The sequence below is a fragment of the Heloderma suspectum genome, chromosome 12 (genome assembly GCF_057233095.1).
Source record: "Heloderma suspectum isolate Gila_16-S chromosome 12, 16-S_ref, whole genome shotgun sequence".
In the NCBI taxonomy this organism is placed as follows: Eukaryota; Metazoa; Chordata; class Lepidosauria; order Squamata; family Helodermatidae; genus Heloderma; species Heloderma suspectum.
This window is the reverse complement of record NC_139469.1, coordinates 11,033,941-11,059,284: the sequence shown is the minus strand read 5'-3', so window position 1 is coordinate 11,059,284 and position 25,344 is coordinate 11,033,941. Positions and strand designations below refer to the sequence as shown.

The window sequence follows — 25,344 nt, the reverse complement described above, 5'->3', positions numbered from 1 at the left end:
AGGCTAATGTATCAGACTGGGCTATACTTCAGATGCAGCGGGACTCTTAAACCTGCAGAGAGGTGTGCTGTAAGGCTGAGATCACAGAATCATAAAATCAAAAGAATTGGAAAGGTGCCTTAGAGATCATCTAGTCCAGCCTCCTGCAGGATGCAACTGCAGTATCCCTGACAAATGGCCATCCAGCTTCTGCTTAGACACCTCCAGCTAGGGAGAGCCTACCACCTCCTGAGGGAGTCTATTCCACTGCTGAGCAGCCCTCACTGTTAGGACGTTTCTCCTAACGTTTAGCCGAAATCTACTTTCCCTACAATGTCTACATGTTGCCCTCTGGAGCAACAGAGACCTAGTCTGCTCCGTCTTCTGTGTGACAGCCTTACGGATATTTGAAGACCCGTTCATGCATCCCCTTAACCTTCTCTAGGCTAAACACACCCAGCTCTTGTAGGGCTGCGTTTCCAGATCTTTTGCATACTTACTTGAGAGTAAGCCCAATTGAATTTACGGGGCTTATTTCTGAACAAACATGCATATAATTGTGTCTGTCAGGCTGCAGTCTTACATATGTTGATTTGGGTGTAAGACCAATTGAATGCAATCAAGACCTTTATCTTTTCCCAGGCTTTTAATCTCTTGGGGAGTTTTTCCTGTGGTGATTGACTTTTCGAACTGCCCATTACTGTTTGTGCACTGTTTTATGGAGGGAGAAGAAAAGGGTGTGTGTAACTAAGCAGCAGCGAGTCAACTGTGGGCCTCAGCAGGTGCCTGAAGAACATCAGAAGAGCCCTGCTGGATCAGACCAAGGGTCCATCTAGTTCAGCATTCTATTCACACAGTGGCCAACCAGCTGTTGATAGGAAACCCACAAGCAGGACATGAGTGCAACAAGCTAACCCTGGAACTGGATGTGCTGCACAGGTCTCTCTGTTCTGATGGACATCCAACATTGTGATTTAATTTTTCGAGGCACATTTCGGCCTGTCATGTGACACACCACCATGCCCCAGCCTACCATTTGAGCATCTTGCTTTGGATCAAGAAAATTGGTTCACACATAATGCTAACCCATGGTTGTTGTGATGTGTGAACGTGGATGTGCTAACAAACCATGGTTTGTTAATGATGAACAACCCAGAAAGAGAGTCCATGGTTTGTTGTTGAACTCTCAACTCTGAGTTGTTTAATTCATGGGTTGTCGTTACATGTGAACCCAGAACCATGGGTTGTTTCACCCAGCTACAGAGGCGGTAGGAAAAGCCAACTGCTCTACATGCCAGTACTACAGCGCTGCAAAGGCATTTGGGATACAGGGAGGGAGTGGGTGAAGGGAAACAACCCAGGGATTGAGAAAACAAACCACGTTTTGTTCAAATGTCTGTGAGACAAACCCTGGGTTAACTAAACTATGGGTTAGCTTTATGTGTGAATCAGGCTAAAAACTTCTAGAAGGATACTGTATTCATCCATTTCAGGAAAAAGCCCGTCCACCCTCCGAAAAATATCTTGTGGTACCTTAAAAGACTAATTGTTTGTCTCTTAGTCTTTAAGGTGCCACAAGACCCTTCCTTGTTTTACATCAAGGAAATTATCAACACTTTAATAACTTTCTGGATCCTGATTCCTTTACCTAAGTCCAGCTGAATTCAATGGGATGCACTTCTAAGCAAGTGCGCATAGGATTAGTGTCTTTGATTCCCCAGAGAAATCTGTCAAATTAGGCACTAAAAAGACAATCGTCAAAGGCACATACTGTGAATAACTACCCGGCTTCTGCCTTATTCGGGGGTCTCCCTCCCACTCTCTTTTTTTTACAGATTAAAGCTTTCCAACTAGGTCAGCCAAAAATGGCACAACTGGAATGCAATTGCACGTAAATACAGTTTTATCTTTCAAAAGGTCTTTTGCTGCTGGGGAAAGGTGAAAGCTGCAAAGCAAGATTTCCCCACGCCCGCACACGCACACAGACACACACGGCAGGGATCTGGAGATTTAATGCACTAACTCTTAAGACTGCAAGAAGTATTTTATGGTAATCTCTCAACTTTCCCACTCATGCTGTTTCTCCGGGGTGGGGGAAAGTGTTGCAGAAATTATGAGTGCCAAAAACGCCTGGTATATGACATGACCTTGTCTAGATTGCAGACTGTACTGTGCAATGTTCTAGAGAGGGGCCTCAGCCCAATACAGATGCTGAAGGGGTGAAATTCTCTTCAGTCTAGAACCAGGGTTGTCACCACGCAATGTGGAGATCATGCTTTTAAAAGCTCTGAAGTGGCACAAGAGAATGCAGCAATGGGTTTTTTTCACCCTGTTCTATCGGTCCGTTTGTCTGCCTTTCTCCCTTGCCAGCTACAGCAAGCAGCACCACGAAGGGAAGGTGGGGTTAACTATGTCTTTGCATTTAATGCTTTTAAAGAAAAATGCAAATAGCCGCCCCTGGGGAGGTGTAGAAGCTGATAATTATCAAGATTGCTGCAGGCAGGGACAGGGGAGTCAACCCTTTCCTCCCCTGCCGCAATGATGCAGAGTTCCTCTGAAGCAGCTATTTGGAAATCCCCCATTGGCATCATCGGAGGAGAAGGTTAAATTTCCCACCCCTGCCTACTGCGATCCTGATAATTAACTGCACCCCTCCCCTACCAATAGCTGCCATTTGCAATTTAAAGACGGGCAAAGATGTCTTTAACCCTCTCATTTGGCCCTGGGACTTTCTGTTTTGCCCCACAGTAGGAATATAAGGAGAGTCCTGCTAGATCAGACCAAGGGTCCATCTACTCCAGCATTTGGTTCATGCAGTGGCCAACCAGCTGTTGATGGGAAACCCACATGCAGGACATGAATGCAACAGCACCCTCCCACCCATGTTCCCCAGCAACTGTTATACAGAGGCAGCCTGCCTCTGGTACTGGAGGTAGCACATAGCCATCAAGACTAGTAGCCATGGATAGCCTCCTCCTCCAGGAATTTCTCCAATTCCCTTTGAAAGCCATCCAAATGGGTGGCCATCACTAAATCTTGTGTTAGTGACTTCCATAGTTTTAACGATGTATTGCGTGAATAGGTCTTTCCTTTCATCTGTCCTGAATCTCCCACCAACCAACTTCATGGGATGACCCCACTGGGTTCTAGTCTTATGAGAGAGGGAGAAAAACATAGAAGCTGTCTTATACTGAGCCAGACCCTTGGTCCATCTAGGCCAGCATTGTGGACACTGACTGGCAGCAGCTCTTCAGGGTTCCAGGCAGGATGCCTTCCCAGCCCTACCTGCAGAGGCTGGGGGATCAAACCAGGGACCCTCTGGTAGGTTGGTTTTCTGGCTTTTGTGCAGTATTTTCCCTGTTCTAAAAGGTTAAAATGCCTCTCCTAAAGGTGAGTGCCTGGCAGGAAGAAATTTAAGCTCCAATATGCTGGGGGGGGGGGGTTGTATTTCTGCCCCCACTCCTTTTGCTTTCAACCTGACACACCACTGCAATGTGGCCCCTGACAATATCTCCAAAACTGAATCCAGACCTCGGGCTGAAAGAGGTTCAATACCACTGGTGTACAGGACTGCAGCCTAAGCCCTGTCCATTTTGTCAACCTCATGCTTTTAGTCAGTAGTGTTTTTATGTTTAAACATTTTTAAAAACTGTATCTGTCCTGGGGATATATTTGAAGGGTAGGATATAAATCCCTAAAAGAGAGACAAATAAATAGTTCCTCTCTTTACGACTGCTTCCAGACACCGATGGTGTCAACGAGTCAGTCTTCAGTCCTGCAAAGAAAGAATAAACTTTGCCAAGGTTCTTTTCCATGGAAGAAAGCTTTATTAAGACTATGCGTTTCAGACTACTTCTGTAGGGGGGATTATTTACAAGAGACAGCTCAAGCCGTACTTTCGTAACATTTTCCGTCCTTGACATGAAAATGCAAGCAGGCTGAAGTATAAACAAGACTCATTCCAACTCAGAAAAACCCCATGACTATAGAACCTTCGCGGTAAAGAAAAAGTAAAATAAGAAAACACTGGGTTTCAAGCTCCTGTAGGATGTGGATGCTTAGATAACTCCCTGTTCTCCCCGCAGATGTCAAGATGTTCTTCACGTCCACCTTCCTTCTATCTCTATGCAGATGTCTTTTTCGATCGGCTTAAGCTGCTCTGTTCATCATTGTGGTAGCAATCTTGCAAGATGCAGCTGCCTGGAGATGCTTTGTCCAGACTGTAAAGGAAAGCAACTGATTCAGTTGGGACAAGCCAGGATATAGAAGGTGGAATTGGACACGGTGGAAAAGCAGAGGGTGAAAAGACAGGGAATGATCAAACAATGCTCATAAGATGTCCCCATTCAGGGAAGGTCAAAGTAGAGTAAAGCAAAAAATAAAAGAAAAAATTCAACAGTGACAGAGAGAGAACCTGGCCCTGGTTCACTCTGGTAATATCCTGTTTGGACCTCTGCATTGCACTGTACATGGGGCTGCCCTTGAAGACTATTTGGAAACTTCGGTTCAAAATATAGTGGCTAGAGTTTGTTTTGGACTTCAACTCCCAGAAGCCCCTGTCACCATGGCCAGTGGTCAGGAATGCTGGGCGCTGAAGTCCAAAACATCTGGAGATTTACTTTCTGCTACCCCCTGAACTAGATTACTGACCAAGACCAGGCCAATAGATCATGACATGCCAGCCTTGGACTAACACCAGCACTCAGTCAATTTCAAAGCACAATTCAAGGAAGTGCTTTTGATTATTTTTTTTAAAGCTCAAGGTGGCAAGGGGCCTGATGATCTCAACAGCTACATATCCCCGCATGAACTTGCCCACATGGCAATATTATCTTCGGATAAGCTTCCCCAGATCTCTCTGCCTTCGGAGGCGAGGCAGGAAGTGACCAGGTAAAACACGGCCTTTTCAGCCGTGCCTCCCTCTGGCTTTGGACAATCTTGTGCAAGAGGCAGAGGCTCACCTGGCACCAAGTTTGATGTCTTTTGGGTGCCAGGTGAAGACGATTTTATTTCCCTGGCATTTTAGAACTGTGAATCCTTCCATTTTCCATTAATCTGCATTTTTTAACTGCTGCTGGTCTGCTATATTAGATTTTTTTTTTTAAGTTTGATTGTTTTCATCTTATTTGCGAGCTGCTCCGGGAGTGCTTTGGGCTGCAGAAGCAGATATACATATCTAAAATAAATAAATGCGATAACTATGCCTGAGGCACAGCCAGAGCATTTGAACAGCAGCTCATAGACTCGTACGGTTGGAAAGGGCCTACAAGACCCTCGCGTCCAACCCCCTGCTCAATGCAGGAAGCCTGATTCCCAGGCGGTCTCCCATCCAAGTACTACCCAGGCCTGACCCTGCTTGGCTTCCGAGATCAGACGAGATCAGGCTGCTGACAAGACTTTGGCCAGCAGGGGCTCAGGCAGCCCAAAGAAAAAGAGGAGAGACTGCTGGCCTCTTTTGACATGACGGGTTACAGGGTGGGGAACCTGTGACCCTCCAGATGTTGTTGGGCCTCAAGTCCCCTGACCATTGGCTATGGAGGCTGGGGCTGATGGGAGCTGAAGTCCAACATCTGAAGGGCCATAGGTTTCCTGCCCCTGACTTACACAGTCATGGGGGGGGGGGGTCTTTCTGGAAGTAATTCCCATGACTCATAGGAACATAGGGAGCTGCCTAATATTGAGTCAGACCCTTGGTCCAGCTAGTGCAGTGTTGTCGACACTGACTGGCAGCAGCTGTCCAGGGTTTCAGGCAGGATTCTTTCTTAGCCCTACCTGGAGATGCTGGGGATTGAACCTGGGACCTCCAGGCAAAGCAGGGGCTCTGCTACTGAGCTATGGCCCCTCCCTAAATAGGAACATAGGAGGCTGCCTTATACTGAATCAGACCTGGGTCCGTCTAGCCCATTATTGGCGACACTGGCTGGCAGCAGCAGCTCTCCGAGGTTTCAGGCAAGATTCTTTCCTAGCACTACCTGGAGATGCCGGGGATCGAACCTGGGGCCTTCTGCATGCAAGGCAGGGGCTCTGCCACTGTTAATAACGAGTTCCTCCTCCAGGATTACTTAAAAGCAGGGATAGACGCATCACACCTACCAGCTGCAAGTTCAAGGAAATGGGTTCTATTCCTCGGCAGCTGACTTGGAACTTCCAGACTTGGAGACCTGCACAATTTCCACAGAGGTGAAAGCTTTGCTCGCTGAGATCCGATGCCGGGTACGCAGTTTGTTCAGGGCTGACTCGGCCATTCCAGCCCTTTCTTCCGCGTCGTCCAGCTCGTGCACGGTTTTCCGGTATCTTGCCATGCTCTGGTTAGCCTGTTCCTCCTGCAGAGAGTTAATAGAGGAAAAAGAGGAGTTTGGTGGTGGTGAGGGAGGTTCTTGCACCAGCTGCTGCTAGAACCAAAAACAAGCTGGATGAGGGGGTCTGATGCACGCCCACATGAACCGTTTCCCCAAACCTCTGATGTCTGGAAGGAAGCAGAAATGTGCAGTTCCTACAACTGCAACCTTCCATAGATTAATCCATTAAAAACCGTCTAACCATTTAAAGAAGCATCCTCAACTGGGCAATGACTTCTGACAAAGGTTGGATTTTATTACAGGTATGTGTAAAATCTGCAGGTAGAGGACACCATCTTAGAAGAAGCCTTCCTCCACTTCCCTCTACCATCGGTGGGAATGCCTCTTCGAAGATGGTGCCTGCCGAGACGTACACATGGACTATCTAAAACAGCCTCCCCCAACTTGGTGCCGTCCAGATGTGTTGGACTATGGTCCCTATTACCTCCAGCCGGTATGGCCAATGAAGGGCATCGGGTTGGGAAGGGCTGACCTAATGCCTGGGGACACAGTGCACTAGGAAGTTCTGCGGAATCCCCATTAGAACAGGTGAGAGTTGCGGAAGAGCATGATAATCTATCTCAGGGCTGATGGTACAGGCAAACAGTTCAATATGCTGAGCAGGTTGCCGATATACTGAAGGCGAAGATGGGCAACTTTTGCCCTCCAGCTGTGTTGGCCTACAACTACCATCAGCCCTAGCCGACATAGCCAAAGGTGAAGGATGATGGAAGCTGTAGGTCAAAACATCTGGAGGGCCGCAAGTTGCCCGCCCCTGACTGAAGGGGCTCCCTTAAATCAGGGGTGTTGAACCTCAGGCCCCTGGCCAAATCTGGGGTCCCAGTCTGACCCTCCAGGGTTCCCCAAATGGCCATGCCCCCTTCCTTGAGCCCCAGCCACCAATTGTTTGGGATTTCCTGGGTTTTGTGCAGTTTTTTCCCCATTCTAAAAGGTTGAAATGCCTTAGGCTTAGGCTTAATTCAAAAGGTTGAAATGCCTTAGGCTTAAGCATTAGGCTTAGTTACTGGCTGTAAGAGCTTTAAAGCTGGCATTTTTGCCCCACTCCTGGAATGCGGCTCCCCAAGAACTTCTCTGAAACTGAATTTGGCCCTCAGGCTGAAATAGGCTCAACATCCCTGGCTTAGTTCATGTTTGTTGGGGGCGGGGGGAACTACTGTGAAAGGCCGTGCCACTTACAGCCTCCTCGATTTGTCTCTTGTACGTCTTCATCTTGTTCTGCAGCTTCTCCACCAGCTCCTGCATACGCTGGTTGGTCTTGTGGTCCTCCTCCGTTTGGAAGACCAGCTCCTTCAGGCGCCGTTCATTCTTGTGCAGGATTTTCACCGTCTCCACGTGGCGTTTCTGCTCCGAGTCCAGCTCTGTATCCAGTTCCTTAATCTGAACAGGAAAGGGAGAGATGGTCAGGCTGGGGAAGTGAGAGAAATCTGCAATGAAATCAGCCCTTCTGGGGATAGGGTTCAGGACCTTGTTGTGTCGCCCTGGCCGTGGGCATTGAACTCTTAGGTCAGAGGTGCCAAGATAGTGATAAATCAGACTAAAAGGTTTGCTTACAAGGAGACTTTATTGAGTAACTTACAGCACACAGGTGTACCCAATGGTTGGATCAGACAGCTTCTCTGAACCCATAGCCATGGGGTACAATGGGTCTTATACTCTACAGGTCTGCAATAAGGCAGCACGACACTAGCAAGCACCCCTAGCGTTCATTCTCAGCATAGGCTAGAAGTGTTTTGTTCTCAGGCACAGCTGCCGGTAAACAGACTTTGCTTCCCAGGCACATCAGAGATAAAGACTCTCCTCATTAGCAAGGAATGCACCAAGAAGGCTGTTATCGGCCTTTTGACTCATCTGCACATGCTCAAAGGCTTACTAGCATGGGAATTGCACCAATAATGAACTTAAGCAAGCATTATGGATCTCTAGGCCCCTCTAACACTACAAATGACTTGGCTACGCTCCTGGGGCCAATACACTTGGATAGCAACTTTAGGGTTTGGACTGCCTCTGTCTGAAACCCAGAGCAGACTCACCGTCCTGTGGCATTGGAGCCACCAGCCTCCACTGCTTTACAGACACAAATATAAGTGGAAGCCATTAGCTGCTTCGAGGTTTTCTTTCTGGTTCTTCATAATAACAGACTGTATTTAGTCCCTTCCCATGATCTGACGAAAGGCTTTGACAAATACTTTTGCATTTGTCCCTGGTTTGTATATGAAATAGTATCATTCCATATTTTATTTAAAAAATCAGATATTTTGCCTGTGCCTTCAGCTAATTTCAGTCGGTGGGTCAATTTTTCTGCCGTGGCTATTTGCCACAGCTGCGTGTCCCAAGTCTTCAGCATTAGACATTCTGTAGTTTTCCAACTTTTAGTTATTACCCTGCTGGCTGCCATCGGCATGAACATGATTAATTCCTTAAATGTCATTTTTGCATTTTGTTCTTCCCATATTGTTAATAGAGCCATTGCTGGTGTAACATATATATTCTGGTATGTACACTTTTGCCATTTCTGAGAATATCATGTTCCAAAACTGTAAGACAACAGGCAACAAATTCAGGGCTGGCATCAAAGGTAGGCCTGGTCAGGCACCTGCCAGGGGCCCACACATCAGAGGGGGCCCCTGACCAGAGGCCCCTGGACTTGTTCCTCCTCTTCACCACTGCAACCTGCTTGTTCCCCTGCCCCTCGCTCTGGCCCAGACAATGGTGGTGGTGAGAAGGAGGAGCAGGAGATGCCACGGCCTGCTTGCTCTCTGCCGGTCAAGCAAGTAAGTGGTAGTAATGATGAGAAAGAGGATGAGGAGCGAGAGCAGTTGGAGACCATGGGGGTGAGATGGTAGACTCACTGAGGGAGGTGGCCCATTGAGGGTGCCTTGCCCAACGGCCCTCCAAAACCTGAAGCTGGCACTCCCCAAATCTGCCACCATATTGGGGCAAAGTGACAACACTCACACTGGGTGCAAAGCAACGGAAATGGTTTCTTACTCTGGCCTCAAGCTTCATGATGGTGCGTTTCCCTCCTTTCAGGGCCAGCTGCTCCGCCTCTTCCATCTTGACTTGCAGGTCCTTTATGGTGACCTCGTAGTTCTTCTTAATCCTCTCCAGGTGCATGGAGTGGTCCTGTTCCTGGCGCAGCTCTTCCGCCATGCGGGTTGCCTGGAAACGGAGGTTAGGAAACAGGACTGTATATTTCTGCAGTGAGCGGCAGGTGTCAGAACTCGGTTTCGTCTTACACAGATTCCTAACGTGGTCTGCTCAGGTCAGCCCCAAATGAGGAGAGCAGATTGTTGAGTGACAATCAGATAGATGTAAGTGTGCACGTGTGCTGCAATTCTATGGTAGAGCTGGAGTCTCCACAGTGGCGCCCATGGGTGCCTGCCAGCCTTCCTGCCTCTCCCGATTTTTATGTTATTTCTTAAGGTTTTTTTTTTATTATTACTGTTTTTTAAATGGGTGGATGGACTGCTGCAAAACGGTAATACAAAAGGCACCAAATTGAGGGCTGGTATCAAAGGTAGGCATGGTTGGGCACCGGCCAAGGGCCCACACGTCAGAGGGGCCCACTGACCAGAAGCCCCTGGACTTGTTCCTACTCTTCACCCTCTGGTGCCATCTTTATTTGGGTCCAAAAGAAGTAATTTTGTGTTTTGGAGCTCAGACCCCCTGCCCTTTGCCTTGTGTTTAGGTTCTTGGGCAAGTTGCTTTTTTTTAGTCCCATCAATTTGCCTTCTGGGAAATGACCACTTTAAGATGGCCATACCCACCATGTCAACCATTTTGTGAATGGACAACCCCCCCACCAGCCATTTTGTGAGAGCACCCTCAACACTGTCAAAATGCCAGATGTGCCCACTAAGCCCAAAAGGTTGGGGACCTGTGGGGAGTATATGCCCTGGTGCACACATAGCCCGGAGAAAAGGTGTGTCTGTGGGGATGAAATAAGAATAAGAATTCCTCAGGCCTTAACCTCACATTATTGGTACACAAAGGTTCTAGAATGTACGTATTCCTTTGGATTAGCCATCATTATCACATGTAATTATAACTTTTTATTATTGCATTCTGAAATGGATTGTTTGTGTTTGAAAAGGGAAACAGAACAGTCTTCCCCAACCTGCTGCCCTCCAGATGGGTCTGACTACAGCTCCCCGGGTGTGCTAGGAGTTGTAGTCCAACACATCTGGAGGGTGGCAGGGCAGGGAAAGCCTGCTCTATGACATGCCCCCAAAACATGGATGGGACTCACATCTGCCACTGCTTTCTTTGCTCTCTCATCTGCCGTCCGGAACTCGCTGATGAGCTCCTCATGTTCGTTAGTGATGCGCACAAGGTCAGATTCCAGTTTGCGCTTGATCACCAGCAGGGTTTGGTTCTGCAGAGGGAAGAGAAGACTTCAGTGACCCAGGGCGTATCAAAGGGGAACAGTAGTATCTCTCATCACAGAAACAGGGAGCCAGACAGAAATCGAGACGGGTCTCTGAGAGCGGAAGGCCGCACTGTGCATCTTCTGCATAACTTCAAAGTCTGGCTGGCACCACTCCCTTGCAAACTACAATCCTCCTTGTAGGAGGGGCCATAGCTCAGTGGTAGAGCACCTGCTTTGGATGCAGAAGGTTCCAGGTTTGATCCACAACATCTCCAGGTAGGGCAGGAAAAACTCTTGCTTGAAACCCTGGAGAGCCGCTGCTGCCAGTCAGTGTCTGACAATACTGGGCTAGATGGACCCAGGTCTGATTCAGTATAAGGCAGCTTCCTGCGTACCTATGTTCCCAGACTGGGGCTATGAGGGCACTCCTGCACTCGATGTACCAATGCCCCTTTCACATCCATAGGGGTGAGCGCAGTGGTGTATTAAATTTGGAAGTGCAGGCGTTCATCATGGCATTCCCGCTAGCCACGCCCCCAAGAAGAGTCCAGAATGCAGGCAGCTGTGTTGATCTGATTCAACAAATCCGTTCTAGCAGTTCTGTCTCCATGAGGAGCAGGTCTTTCATAAAGCAAATGGGTCTTAATTGCCCATTCCAGACCAAGCCATCCCAAAACACGTCACATTATAACAGGGAGCAATATAAGAACATAAAAACGTAAGGAGAGCCATGCTGGATCAGGCCACGGGTCCAGCCTTCTGTTCACACAGTGGCCAACCAGCTGTTGAGCAGGAACCCACAAGCAGGACATGAGCGCAACAGCACCCTTCCACCCATGTTCCCCAGCAACCTGAGTATGTAGGCTCATTGCCTCTGGTACTGGAGCTTGCATACAGCCATCAGAACTACAAGCCATGGATAGCCCTCTCCTCCAGGAATTTGTCTAACTCCTTTTCAAAGCTCTCCAACTTGGTGGCCATCACCACAGCTTGTGGTAGCGCATTCCGTAGTTTCAACAATGCGCTGTGTGAAGAAGCCCTTCCTTTCCTCCGTCCTGGATCTCCCACCAATCAAATGTCCTCCTATCCACTTCCTCCACAACACGCGTAATTCTGCACACCTCTATCATGTCTGCCCTCGCCCTCCTTTTTTCCCCAAGAGAAACCATCCTAGCCGTTGTGGCCTTCCCTGGCTGGGGAGAGGCTCCAGCCCCTTGACCATTTGAGTCGCCCTTTTCTGCACTTCCTGCAGGAAGGCCCAGAGGGAACAGGGAACCGTGAAGGGCAGGGGGAGAAGATGAGATCAGTGTCCCCGCCCATCAAGCAGCGTCAGGGCCGCATCCCCGAAAGCCCTGCCTCCGCTGCACCACCGGGCGCGTGGCATCCTCACCTGGACGTTGAGCTCATTGTGCCTCTCGGAGACCTCCACCAGCTCCTGCTCGATGAGCTTGCGCGAGCGCTCGCTGCCCTCCAGGCCTGTGCGCACTTCCTCCAGCTCCGTCTGCAGGAGGCTGAGGCGCCGTTCCTGGAGGTTGTACTGCTCGCGCAGCTCTTCGTGCTGGCGGGCGTCTTCGTCCATCTGGATCTGGAGGTCCTGTGGGCAGAAAGGGAGCATCACGTAAAGCCAAGCCAGAGCTGGACCGCCACAGATCAAGCAATGGCTTACAAGCAGGGCCGGCGCCGAGGGTGGGCATGGTCGGGCACCTGCCAAGAGCCTACACCCCTGCAGGGGTCCACTGACAACAGGCCCCTGGAGCTGTTCACCCGCTGCACCCGGCTTGTTCGCCTGCCTCTCGCTTTGGCCCCGACAACGGTGGTGGTGAGAAGGAGGAGCAGGAGATGCAAGGGCCTGCTTGCTCCCTGGCTCTCTGCCTGCCAAGCAAGCCAGTGGCAGCAATGATGAGGAAGAGGAGGAGGAGTGAGAGCAGCTGTGACAATGGCAGTGAGAAGGGAGGTTCATTGGGGGGGGCCCTGAGGGCATCTTGCCCAAGGGCACTAAAAAACCTGGAGCCGGTGCTAATTGCCCGTCAGGCATGTGCCAGCAAGCCACACAGCCACGCCCTGGGCCAGTGGTACATCGCGGCCACAGAATGCTCAACAGCATATACGGCAGGGCAGCGGTGGTGGCAGGGGGCAGCCCCCCAACCCTCGGAAGTTCCCTGCCCCTGAACCAGTGAGTGGGGACCCTCTAGTACTGCCTTCCCCAGCCCAATACCCCCCAGATATTTTGCACTACAATGCCCAAAGTTCCTGACGAGTGGCCTTGCTTACTGGGGCTGATGGGAGTTGAAGTCCAAAATATTTTGAGGGCACTCGGTTGGGGAAAGCTGCTCTGCTGGGTCACAGCCTGACCTAAGGTGGGTCGCAACAGCATCACTAGACGGCACTAAATAGGTGCTTATACATATATATATATATATATACACACACACATATACATATATACACACACACACATAGGTGCGCGCGCATAATATATGCGCTAAAAGAAAGTAAGATGCATGCTGGAGCTAAAGGTGGGTCCCCAATCTGAAAAGGGTGAAGACTACTGATATAAGGAGAACCAGGCAAAGGATTCGACCTCTTCCAAAGGAAGGCACTGCGGCAGCCCCCTGAACCAAGCAAGTCTCTCAACACTAATAGGCCAGGGTTGGTCAGGTGATACTCCCTGACCCTTACGTAATGGTTCCAGGTCAGGCCTGCTTACAGTCTTAGCAACTGAGGAGATTCTGTTCTTTGGTGGTTAGGCTCTGGCCTCCCTTCCCCTTTAACAAGAACTGGATCCGACACCTGCCATCAATCCTTTCCAATCACTCACAGCCAAACTGTTCCCAGAAAAATGAAGCCCACTCCTTCCAAACTGGAACACAACACCTGCAAGCCAGGATTTCAAAGGGCCTTGCACAGGATGGGAAGGACAAGAACATTTTCTCCCAGCCTCTGACTTGTTGGGGTCGTCCATGCTGAGTGAGAATGGCGACACTCTTAGAGCAGGGGGGGTGCAGAACCCCTTGCAGCCCACGGGCCAAATTCCATTTTGGCGAGGTTCTTGGGGGCCGCATTGCAGTGATAGGCAAGGCAAAAGGGGTGGAGCCATATGCAAAGGAGGGGGTGGAGAAATACCAGCAAAATTTTAGCCTCAAGTTCTTACTGCCAGTAATGTCAACCTTTTCATTTAATTTTTAATTTTTAAAAAAATTAATTTAATTTCAACCTTGTCATTTAATTTTTTCATTTAATTTCAAGTACTGCTAGTACTTTCAACCTTTTGGAATGGGGAAAAAACTAAACAAAAGCCAGGAAACAACCCAACGATCGTGGGTGGAGGGAAGGGGCGTGGCCATCTGGGGACACCTGGAGGGCCAAATTTGGCACCAGGCCTGAGGTTCTGCACCTCTACTTAAGAGATACCTCTGGACACAGGTCTAGTTGACTAGACTAACTAAATCAATGGAACAGATTGTTAATAATCCGATAGACTATTTCACATCTTACTGACACGTTTGGTAATTCACGTTTAGTCTACTACGAATTTGTACTAGAAAACTAATAAAACATTAATTAAAAAAAAGAAAAGGTGGCACTTGTGCAGTGATGCTGGTGGTGGCTTGGCCCTTTGCTGGCTATGGTGCAAGATTTCCAATGCTGCCCCTTTCCAGGGCCATCCCAAGTCATCTTGCTGCCTCATGCAAAGGACAAGATGGCACCTCCCACCTGCAGAAGCCAGCTGGACTGGTGGTTGAATCTTACCTTCAAGCCCGCCATGGAATAGCACCTTCCACTACACCTGAAGCAGCAGACTAGTTTGCGGGGCGGGGCGGGGCAGAGGAAGCCCAGGTTCTGTGGCATACAAAACTCTGTCCTTCGACAGAGGGGAACAGCCAGGGCGTAGAGGAGGAACTGCTGGGGGCCGCTGCCATCCCCTACTATCTGCCGCCTGAGACAATCGCCTCACTCTGCCTAATGGTAGGGCCGGCCCTGCCACTGCCAGCCCTGCCTGTGAAAGAACCACCATCCAGAGCCCTCTCTGGCTTGCACTGAACCGCATGCATTTTTCGCAGGGGAAAGGCCTCAGTGCCATGTTCTTTTCCACCTGGCTTCTCGCTCCCTTCCCCACAATTCGCTTCACCTTGATCTGCTGCTGGAGCTTCTTCAGCGTCTTGACGAGCTCGCTGTTGTTCCTGTTGGCGTGGTCCAGCTGGATCTCCATCTCGTTCAGGTCCGTCTCCATCTTCTTTTTCAGGCGGAGCGCCTCGGCCCGCCCTTTCGCTTCCAGCTCCAGGCTGGACTGCAGCGACTCGATGGCACGCTGGTGGTTTTTCCTGCAGGAGCACGCAAACCCATCAACCGCTGCCCTCGACAATGTCATGCACAGACCGGACCGGTGCATATTTACTTAGACGTAAATCCCACGCCAGTGGAGGCTGCCGGCTCCAGTGTCAGCGAGGCGGTGAATCCGGTCCAGGTTTCAGTCAGAACCAGCCAGAACTCTAAAGGAGCATGTTTGGGCACCTGCTGAGGACCCACACCCCTGCAGGGATCCACGGACGAGAGCCCCCTGGAGGTGCTCCCCCTCTTCACCCTTGCAACTGGCTGGTTCACCTGCTCTCGCTCCGGCCCAGGCAACAGTGAGAAGGAGGAACAGCAGATGCCACGGCCTGCTTGCTTGCTCACTGTCTGACAAACCAGCAAGTGGGAGCAACGATTGGGGGGGGGGGCAGGAGCAGCTGGTGACCTGGAGAAGGCGGATTCACTGCGGGAGGGGACCCATGGAGGTGTCTTGCCCAAGGAGCCTCAGAAACCTGGAGCTAGCATTTTCCTAGCCTCTTCTTCATGCAGGTTTGAACCCTCCACTTTCTACCTACGCCTGCGTTTTGCGCATGTCCTACTCTCCCTACCTCGTGGCTTCAAATTCCTCCTCCTTCTCATGGATCCTTCGGTCAATGTCAGCTTTCACTTGGGCCAGCTCCAGCTGGATGCGAATGAGCTTGCTCTCTTCCACCTGTCGGCAAACACACAAGCAGAGGCCTGAAGGCTGGGTTCTATTTAAGAGGCTACAACATCTATTGCAGTGGGGGCCTGCTGGGTATGGGACCAGGATCGCCCTGAGTATACAGGCATGCATCTGCATGTTAACCCTGCATGTTACAAAGCCCTAAACAACTTGGGACCAGGATACCTGAGAGAGCGCCTTCTTCTTTACCAACCTGCCCAGTCACTGAGGTCATCAGGGGGCTTGCTCCTGGTGGTTCCAGATGGACCTATGGCCCGGCTAGAGTCCACCAGGAAAAGAACCTTCAGTGTGGTGGCCCCCTTCCTGTGGAACTCCCTGCCTTTGGAGGTCAGGCAGGCGCCAACGTTGCATTGCTGTTTCTAGAGGCCTTCCCTGAGTGACCAGCTGTGGCTTATTAAGTTCAGAATCTGTTCTTTTAAAATGTTTTAACTGTTTTTATTATGGGGTTTTATTCTTTTATCTTGCTGTTCACCACTCTGAAATCTTTGATGTGGAGCTGTACATAAATATTCTAAATAAAATAAATACATAAAATAAATAAACCCCAGTTGTGTAGTGGGGTCAGGACTGGCAGGGATGCAGCCCCGACACTTTTTGATTAACGGGGATGCTGACATCATCTGCTGCCACCACCACCCCTCAGAATTCCCTGTTCGCAACAATAATGAATGAATTTTCCCAGCAACGATCTATTGTTCCCTGTCGTAATGTAAAGTCTTTTGGGGATGGCCTGGTCTGGAATTGGCAATCAGGACCCACCAGCTTTACAAAAGACCAGCTGCTGGTGGAGATGAAAACTGCTGGAACTAGGTTGTTGATAAGGATCGACACAACAGCCTGCATTTTGGGCCTCTCCTTGGGGGCGTGGCTAGGGGGACGACCATGATGAGCACCTGCATTTCAAAATTTACCACTACACCACTAGCTCATCTCTCTCTTTTGGGACCAGGGGGCCAACAGGGCACGGACTGTAAGGTCCTTCGCAGAGCTGGAAGTGCTAAATAAATTAGGGCTTGTAACATATTTTTTTTCAATTGTTACCTCAAGAGAAGACTCAGCTTCCTCCAGGGCCACCTGCAGCTCGTCCTTCTCAATCTCCAGTTTCTTCTTCATCTTCTGCAGCTCATGGACGCTTCTCCCACCCTCGCCCAGCTGGTCAATGAGATCTTTGATCTCCTCTGAGGGAAAGGAAACACACACACAAAGATCATCAGTGTGGCAGTTCTATTCCAGGACGGCAAACGGTCACCACAGCACTTGTGGGAGAAAGTTCTAACTGCTTGGCATCATTCAACCCAGCTGTGCTATCAAATGAGCCCCTGCCACTGTGTGCATGCAGGGAAGTAGAAAAGAGAGGGAGAGAGAGAGAGGCTTTCTTCACACAGAGCTTTTATCCTGCTATTGAGATGGCTCCTTCACGGAAGTTTGCAGGCTCTTCACATGACGCCGTCAACCTCCAAGGCGTCTCCTACACTAAATGCCCTTCGTTCCATTTTTAAAGAGATTGCAGATAATGAGAGATCAAATTACCCCGTTGTGTTCCGCTTGAGTTCCCTCCATGAAAAGCGGAAAAGTGGCAAGAAAAGGAGCAAGGTCAATGAAAGATATGGAAGACTTGGATACGGGGAGAAGGAGGGGGAAAGGGGAGGGGGGAAAGGAAGCGGGTGAAAAAGGGAGTCATTGTGATCCTGCATTTAAAACGGAAGCAGAAAGCCCCGTTTTAAATGCAGGATTTTAGGCTGGTGTAGAGATGCCCAGAGAGAACCCATTAACCAGAGACAAACAGCCCTCTTAGTTTCCTTGGTTCCTGCAGCATTATCACTTTCTTCTTCCAAATAGCTGCCAAAAATACGTAAGATTCTGTCCTCCACTGTGCACCAACTGCTGGGCTGCACGCCAACCCCATGAACACCATGACTAAAAAGCTGGGTTATAGCTAGGCGTGACTACAGCTGTAACTATGGACTCTGGCATGGTTGGATTCATTACGACTTTCCCCTTTTGAGAACTCAGAGAAACCTGCACAGCCGACAGACAGTCGTAAATGTGGTCTGTAGCAGGAGGGTTGGGGGATCAGGTCCACTTCCTCCGTTTGAAAAAAAGGGGGGAAAGCATGTTTCTAGACCTCATGGCTGAAAATGTGCGGACAATGCCTTATGCTATCCCAGAGAATCACAAAGAAGAGAAACAGGTTCTCAGGATGCAAAAAAAATATTGTAGGAATTCCAATGCGTTTTGGCCCTTTTCTTATTTTTAGGCCTTCTTCAGGGAGTAAAGAAAAAAGTCTGCAGAATTTTTTCAGCAAAAGATTGTCTCCTGTGTCAATCTACTGGGGACTCAGTAGAAGACCTAAAAATAAGGAAAGGGCTGAAACTCATTGGGCTTCCTACAATAATGTTGTGTGTGTGTGTGGGGGGGGGGGGGGTTGCATCCTGAGAACCTGTTTCTCTTCTTTGTGATTTACCTTGGATGCTCACCTCCTTCTGTTTTCTTGCTGTCCCAGAGAAGAGAGGTGAAAAGGGCTGGCCAGGGGGGATACCCCACATTGCTACTTCCTCTGGACTCAGAAGAAGCAGAATTAGGCCAATGTGAAAAATCAGCATACTGTTTTTAGTTCGCAGAATTCAGCTTGTCTAGGGGTGGGGACTGTAGCTTAGTGGCAGAGCACATACAGAAAGTCACAGGTTCAATTTATAGCATCTCCAGGCAGGGCTGGAAAAGACCCTTGTCCAAGACCTTGAAAATCCACTGCCAGTCAGAGAAGACCGGGGTGCAGAGCCTCATGGCCATGGGCCAAATCCACCCTCTGAGAGTTCCAATACGGCCCTCCAGGGCTCCCCAGAAGGACACTGTCAAGGGCTCCTTGGAGGCCTCCCTCAGTCTAATCCAGTAGCCAAGTCCAGACACAGACAAAGGGATTCCTTTCAAAGCTTTATTCTTCTTTTACAACTTAACAACTCTACCGTTAGCAACTAGATATGAGCAGCAGAGTACCTATGCCCTAAATTGGAACAGTTGGTCCCCGTTTGAAAGGGAATTACTGGCAGACCCCTGAACTTAAGGACTAGGGAAAGTCCCTCCCCTTTTCCCTTGGATCCTCTGGGCGCAGCCGTTCTTTACGCGCCAACCGGGCACTACGCCTCCTTTCTGCGCCCTCCATTTGGCACCACTCTCTGCGTCAGCGTCGCACATCCATCAAGTCTGCTTCCCACGCTCTGTCACTCCCAGGACTGCTATCTAAGCTAGGAATGCTGGTGGGAGGAATCTCCGTCAGCTGTTGGCCCTGGGAAAGAGGAGAGCGCTCCTCTCCCAGGAGCGACTGCTCTCCCTCAGAATGAGAACTACTCTGGGATTCTATGGGCTCAGTGTCCACCCTGACAGCCACACCCTTCTCCTGGCTCCACCCCCTTTCGCCCAACCACCGGCTGTTCCGTGGTTTCCTGGCTTTTGTGCAGTCCTTTCCCCATTCTCAAAGGTGGAAATGCCTCCCCTAAGGCTTCACTACTGGCAGGAAGAACTTTAAGCTAAAATATGCTGGAACGTTTGGCCGCAGCCCCCAAGAGTTTCTCCGAAATGGAACGTGGCCCTCTGGCAGAAAGAGGTTCTGCACCTCTGGAGTAAACCGTACCAGGCCAGCTGGACCAGCGGTCCCACTCTGTTTAAAGCAGCCTCCCTCGCAGCCCCAGAAATACTTGCCCTGGAGGGTCTTGTTCTCCTTCTTGACAGACTCCAGGTGCTCGAGGGCTTCTTCGTAGGCCGTCTTGAGCTTGAAGTTCTCCGTCATGTACATGCGGCACTCCTTTTGGGAGTTGTCCACCTCCAGCTGCAGCTCCTCGCACTTCTGCTGCCATTCCGCCAGCATCTTGTCAAAGGCCCGCTGTTTCTTGTCCAGGGCCGCACAGGCTGCGTTGGCCTGGCAGGAAGAAGCCAACAAGCCGCCGTTCGTCAGTCACACACGGCCCAATTTGCCACTGCGCGTCACTCCTTCCTTACCCAGAGCCCGGCCTTCTCTTCGCAGCCGAGCTGGCAGCAGCTTGCAGGGCCTGCAGCAGACTTCCCTGCCGCCCTTCCAAGTGGCTCATTAAAAGACTCTCTTCGGAGGGATTACTGGTTGTCTTTCCTTCCCTGGGGCAAATCACCGTTTCTCTCCAGACATGCCTGACAGGGGGCCAATCCTTTCCTTCTCCGTTTCTATTTTATTCTGAGGAAGCGAGTAGCATGCCGCCTAAATCAGCCTTTCCCAAAGGGTTGGACTGCAAGTCCAGGGCCGGCCCTTCCATTAGGCAAAGTGAGGCAGTCACCTCAGGCAGCAGATTTGGGGTGTCACAAAAGGGCAGCAAATAGTGAGTGATTTACTTTGTTGTTATTGTATTTCTACTGCCAGGGATGGGGAGAGGTACTAATGGGATGTTCTTCCCCGCATGCCACATTAACTTGACCGGTTTTGGATACTATGAACCTTGGGTAGGTAAGTAGGCTACCACACCTAGGATAGCTCCTTTAGAGTTCTGACTGGTTCTGACCAAAACCCGGAGCTGCTCCTCCACCCCACTGACATTGGAGTCACCAGCCTCCACTGGATCCAAGAGCACTGTTGTCTCAGCGACTGACGTGCCAGAGATGCCCAGCAACAGCAGGGGGTGCCCTCACCTTCTCCAGATCCAGAGTGAGATCTTCCACTTCCATCTGGAGCCTCTGCTTGTTCTTCTCCATGCTGGCCACCCGGGCCTGAGCAGATTCAGCCGTCTCCTCCGCTTCCTGGAGCCGGGCAGTCAACTTCCTCCTGTGAGGAGATGGCAAGAGAGGAAAACGCGAGTCAGCACTGCAGAGTGAACGCAGCAGCCGTCATCCCTACAGAGTAAAGTTGCTGCAGCAAAAACCTCGTACAGGAACTCCTTCCTAGGCAACAGGGGTGGGGAATGAGAGGCCCTCCAGAGGTTGTTGGACTCCAAATCCCAGCAGCCTCAGCCAGAATGACCAATGTTCGGAGGTAATGGGAGTTGGAGTCCAACAATATCTGGAGGGCCACAGCTCCCCCCCTCCTCACCTCTATGCAACTAGCTTGGCGTTAAAACACCAAACAAGTGCAAAGCTCCCACATGGACCAACCTCAGGGCTGGCGCCAGAGGTCAGCACCTTGGGGCAGCTGCTGAGGCCCCAGGGGCTAAGGAGCATCTGAACCCAGACATACTACTGCAGTTGCTCCACCTTATCCTTGTCTATCCCACTTGGGCAGGCCAGCAGGGAGAGTGGCAAGGGACAGGCGTTCCTCCTTCCTCAACTGTCACCACTAGTAGCCATTCCAACAGGCTGTGCAGAGGGAGCGGGGGAGCAGGGCCATTCCGCCAGCCCTGCTGAAAGGCCACTTGAGTGTTTCCTCTACCCTCCTCAGCCTTGTTTCCTTATATGTCATGTCTTTTTACAATGTAAGCCTGCAGGGCAAGGACTCGTTCATTTTACTGATTGCACGTAAACCGTTCCAGGAGCCCTTTTGGCTGAGGAGCGGGATAAAAAAAAATACCTGAAATAAATAAATAAATAGCAACAGCTACCACCTGCTTATTCCCTTGCCCTCTCTTTCTGGGCAGTGGTGAGGATTGGGCAAGGCTGGCCCAAGACATTCTGCTGCCTGAAGCGCCCCCTTCCATTGAATGTACAGAAGCTGACTGGCCTGCCAGACGAACCTGTCTTCAACACTCACGATGGGACAGCACCCTCCACTGCACCGGAAGGCAGCAGGCTAACTCAGGGGGCACAGAGCAGGCTGCGTGGCACACAGGTTTTTCCTCCAACACCTTGCTGCCACCTCCCCAGATTTGCCGCCTGGGGCAATAGCCTCACTCTGCCTAATGGTAGGGCCGGCCCTGGGATTGGGCCCTCACCCACCATCACTGCCCGAGGGAGAAGGGGCAGGCAGCAGCGTCCGAGGTTTGCTGCCAGTGCCTCCTGTTCACTTGCTTGCTGCCCTGCTCTCTGGGCAGGCAAGCAGAAAGAGCAGATGAAAAGGAGCCACTCGAGAAAACAAGAGGGGGCCCGCCCCAAGTGATCTCCTCCCCTCCCCCAAATCTGGAGCTGACCCCGGCTAACACAGCCTAAGAGCCCCCTGAGCGCCCCCTCACTTGGTCTCTTCCAGCTCCTCCGTCCTCTGAATGGCGTCCGTTTCGTATTTGGTCCTCCATGTGGTGACTTCGGTGTTGAGCTTGGAGACCAGGCGCTGCAGCTCGGCTTTGCCCGTTTGCTCTTCCTCCAGCTGCTCTTTGATCAGATCCAGGTCGTGCTTGGTGTTGGCCAGGCTCACGACCGCAGCACTGCGGGACTAAAGAGGCCATAGCCGGTTAATCTTTTTCCGACTGGGTACATTCACTCCGTTTGAAATGTCCGCGCTGCCCTTCAACCCAACACAGGACCCTCAAGGCAGTTCACACTGATCAGAAGAATACCACGTTACATGGGCATTTGGAAAAAAACAGATAGCAGCAACTTTTCTTTAAAAAAAAAAAAAAGAGTATAAGAATAGCAGAATATTTCATTCACTGTCTGACTCCCAAAGGTCTGGCAAACATTGACCAACCTCCTGAAAATCTGAACAGATTGGGCCTGCTAGGCTTTTTGTGGAAGGAGTGGGGCCACTACAGAAAGGGCCCTGCTTCTCACACCAACTGGTTATAGCTAGAGGATGATGAAGAGGGTTTTCTCTGCTGGCAGGAGTGGCCAGGGCAAAAACTGGAAACCCTTGACACTGCGTTGAGCTGCCCCGTCTGTGCAGCCAGCAGAGCTGGACTTGGGAACATCTTACTGGGCAGGTGGATTGCTGGTCCCTCCTAGACAGGAATGCCTACAAAAGGATGAACACCGGCCTGCGGACCAGAGGCCTTGTTCCTCTATGTGGCTTATTTCCACCTGGCCTGGGAGAGTGGGAGCCTAACTAACGCCACCTACAAAGAGGGAGCCAAGAGACCCTCAGAGATTAGAGTACGGGGGTTGAATCTCAGCCCCGGGGGTTGAATCTCAGCCTCGGGGGTTGAATCTCAGCCTACCTAAAGTCCCAGTCTAGCCCTCCGGGGCTCCCCAGAAGGCCACGCCCTCTCCCCTTGGCCCCACCCCTTTCTCCGACCTCCAATCCATGGAGGTTTCCCAGCTTTTGTGCAGTGTTTTCCCCATTCTAAAAAATGGAAATGCCTCTCCGAAGGCTTCATTACTGGCTGGAGGAGCCTTAAACTACAACGTGCTGTCCTTTTTAATATTTTTGGCCCCACCCCTTTTGCCTTCGGCCCCACCCACCACTGGAACGTGGCCCCCAAGAGCTTCTCTGAAATGGAATTCGGCCCTCGAGTTGAAAGACGTTCTGCACCCGATATAGGGGTTTTGTTGGATGCAACACTTAAGTCTTGGATAAGATGTATTTATTTTTGCTGCTCTTTGGATTATTTCTACTATTAAGCTCTATTATTATTATCATTTAATTTGTATGTGTGCTGCTGCTGTGACAAATGCATACTGCGACTCACACTGGCGAAACATGCTTGCAATCTTAAAAAAAAGGCGCACTTGGGATCATGAAGGCACACATATTTTTATTATGTGGAATAAACATCCATATTCCTGCGTCCTTACCTTCGACTCTTCATCCAGCGTCCTCTTGAAGTCATCTACTTGGGAGATGAGGGTTGTCTTCACGCGAATGATCTGGTTCAGCCTCGTCTGACTTTCCTCATGCTCTCGGCTCAGCTCGCTGTTCTCAGCTGGAGGGGGAGGAAGAATAAAGTAACGCTCGAGGGAAGACAGACCAGTGAGGACCCTATGCCTGAGTTCATCCATGGGAAATAGAATCAGGACGGCTTTAGGCTGTGGGGACCCTATGTCCTGTCAGGTGTCGTTGGACTACAACTCCCATCATCCCTGACCATGCTGACTGGGGCTGAACAACATCCGGAAGCAGTGGTGTAGTGGTAAATTTTGAGGTGCAGACACTCATCATGACAGCCCCATAGCCACGCCCCCAAGGAGACTCCAAAAATTCAGGCATCTGTGTTAACCAGTTCTAGGAGCTTTCCTCTCCACCAGGGGCTCCTTCACATGCAGCTTTCATCCTGCGACTGAGACGGCTCCTTCACGGAAGTCTGCGGGCCCTTTACATGACGCCGTGATCATTCAAGGCGTCCCCTGCACTAAATGCCCTCCGCCCTGTTTTCAAATAGATCGCAGATAATGAGCTCTCAAATTACCCCACTGTGTTCCGCTTGAGTTCCCTCTGTGAAAAGAGGAAAAGCGGAAGAAGAGGAGCGAAATCAGTGAAAGATAATGGAAGACTCAGATACGGGGCAGGGGGGGAAGCGTGTGCAAAGGGAGTCATTGTGATCCTGCATTTAAAATGGAAGCAGGAAGCCCCGTTTTAAATGCAGGATTCTAGGCTGGTGTAGTGATGACTGTAGCCATGAAATTAGAAGACGCTTGCTCCTTGGGAGGAAAGCTATGGCAAACCTAGACAGCATAGTCAGAAGCAGAGACATCACCTTGCCGACAAAGGTTCGTATAATCAAAGCTATGGTTTTCCCAGTAGTAACGTATGGCTGTGAGAGCTGGACTATAAGGAAGGCTGAGCGCCGAAGAATTGATGCTTTCGAACTGTGGTGCTGGAGAAGACTCTTACGAGTCCCCTGGACTGCAAGGAGGTCAAACCAGTCCATACTAAAGGAAATCAACCCTGAGTGCTCATTGGAAGGACAGATCCTGAAGCTGAAGCTCCAATATTTTGGCCACCTAATGCGAAGAGAAAACTCCCTGCAAAAGACCCTGATGCTGGGAAAGACTGAAGGCAAAAGGAGAAGGGGACGGCAGAGGATGAGATGGCTAGATAGCATCACCGATGCAATGAATATGGACTTGAGCACGCTCCGGGAGAGAGCGCAGGACAGGAAGGTCTGGCGTGCTCTGGTCCATGGGGTCAGGAAGAGTAGGACAACGACTGAACAACAAGTGATGCCCCAGGAGCAGGTCTTTTGTAAAGCTAATGGGTCTCAACTGCCCATTCGAGACCAAGCTGCCCCAAAAAACTGCATCACAACAAGGAGTACTGTATTGTTGCTGGGAAAATTCATTTCCCACCAGCTACTGTGAGGATTGCAGCTCAGCTCAGAGGGAACAGAGAATTCTGAGCAGGGTGGCAGATAAGAGGAAGCAGATCCCTGCCAGTAAAAACGTGCCCCCCCCCCCCCGCGAGCTCTGCCTCCACTACACCACTGCTGGAGGGCCACAGGGGGTGGAGTCTTTGGAGTCTGCAGGCTGCAAGGCTTGAAGATGAAGATAAGGCAAGAGGGCGAAGGGAGAGTTCTGCACGAGCAAGGTGGCACACAAGGGAAGGAGCAGAGGGGGAGCCGTTAGGCCCCGGTTCTCAAACAGCAGGCCAGAGAGCCCTGCAGTTCTTCCAAGCGTCCCTCAATGGGATGACCCATAATGGGAGATAACGAGGTTGCCATCTACCACTGGTTTTCCTTTACGATGCACAGCGATAAGGACTTAATGTTGGATTTTACCCTGGATTGTCAAAATGCGTTGGGCGGAATAAATGTTTCATTGAAGTTTGAGGATTACTTTTCTCTTGTTTTTGCATTGGGTCGGGTTGA

General features: G+C 50.4%; 1 protein-coding gene across 1 annotated transcript in view; it reads right to left on the bottom strand.

The window, feature by feature from the left end:
• Window positions 1-3,790: 3,790 nt before the first annotated feature.
• MYH16 (myosin heavy chain 16) overlaps window positions 3,791-25,344 on the bottom strand; it is a 72,949-nt gene continuing 51,395 nt past the window's right edge. Inside the window, exons 31-43 of the mRNA XM_084818322.1 lie at window positions 23,336-23,463; window positions 21,841-22,037; window positions 20,372-20,504; window positions 19,418-19,634; window positions 16,763-16,899; window positions 15,606-15,709; window positions 14,837-15,029; window positions 12,098-12,301; window positions 10,588-10,713; window positions 9,327-9,497; window positions 7,515-7,715; window positions 6,073-6,302; window positions 3,791-4,199 (exon numbers count right to left, since the gene is read on the bottom strand). Of these exons, the coding sequence (XP_084674448.1) occupies window positions 6,099-6,302; window positions 7,515-7,715; window positions 9,327-9,497; window positions 10,588-10,713; window positions 12,098-12,301; window positions 14,837-15,029; window positions 15,606-15,709; window positions 16,763-16,899; window positions 19,418-19,634; window positions 20,372-20,504; window positions 21,841-22,037; window positions 23,336-23,463 (2,015 nt within the window). The 3' untranslated portion in view covers window positions 3,791-4,199; window positions 6,073-6,098. The remainder of the gene's footprint in view (window positions 4,200-6,072; window positions 6,303-7,514; window positions 7,716-9,326; window positions 9,498-10,587; window positions 10,714-12,097; window positions 12,302-14,836; window positions 15,030-15,605; window positions 15,710-16,762; window positions 16,900-19,417; window positions 19,635-20,371; window positions 20,505-21,840; window positions 22,038-23,335; window positions 23,464-25,344) is intronic.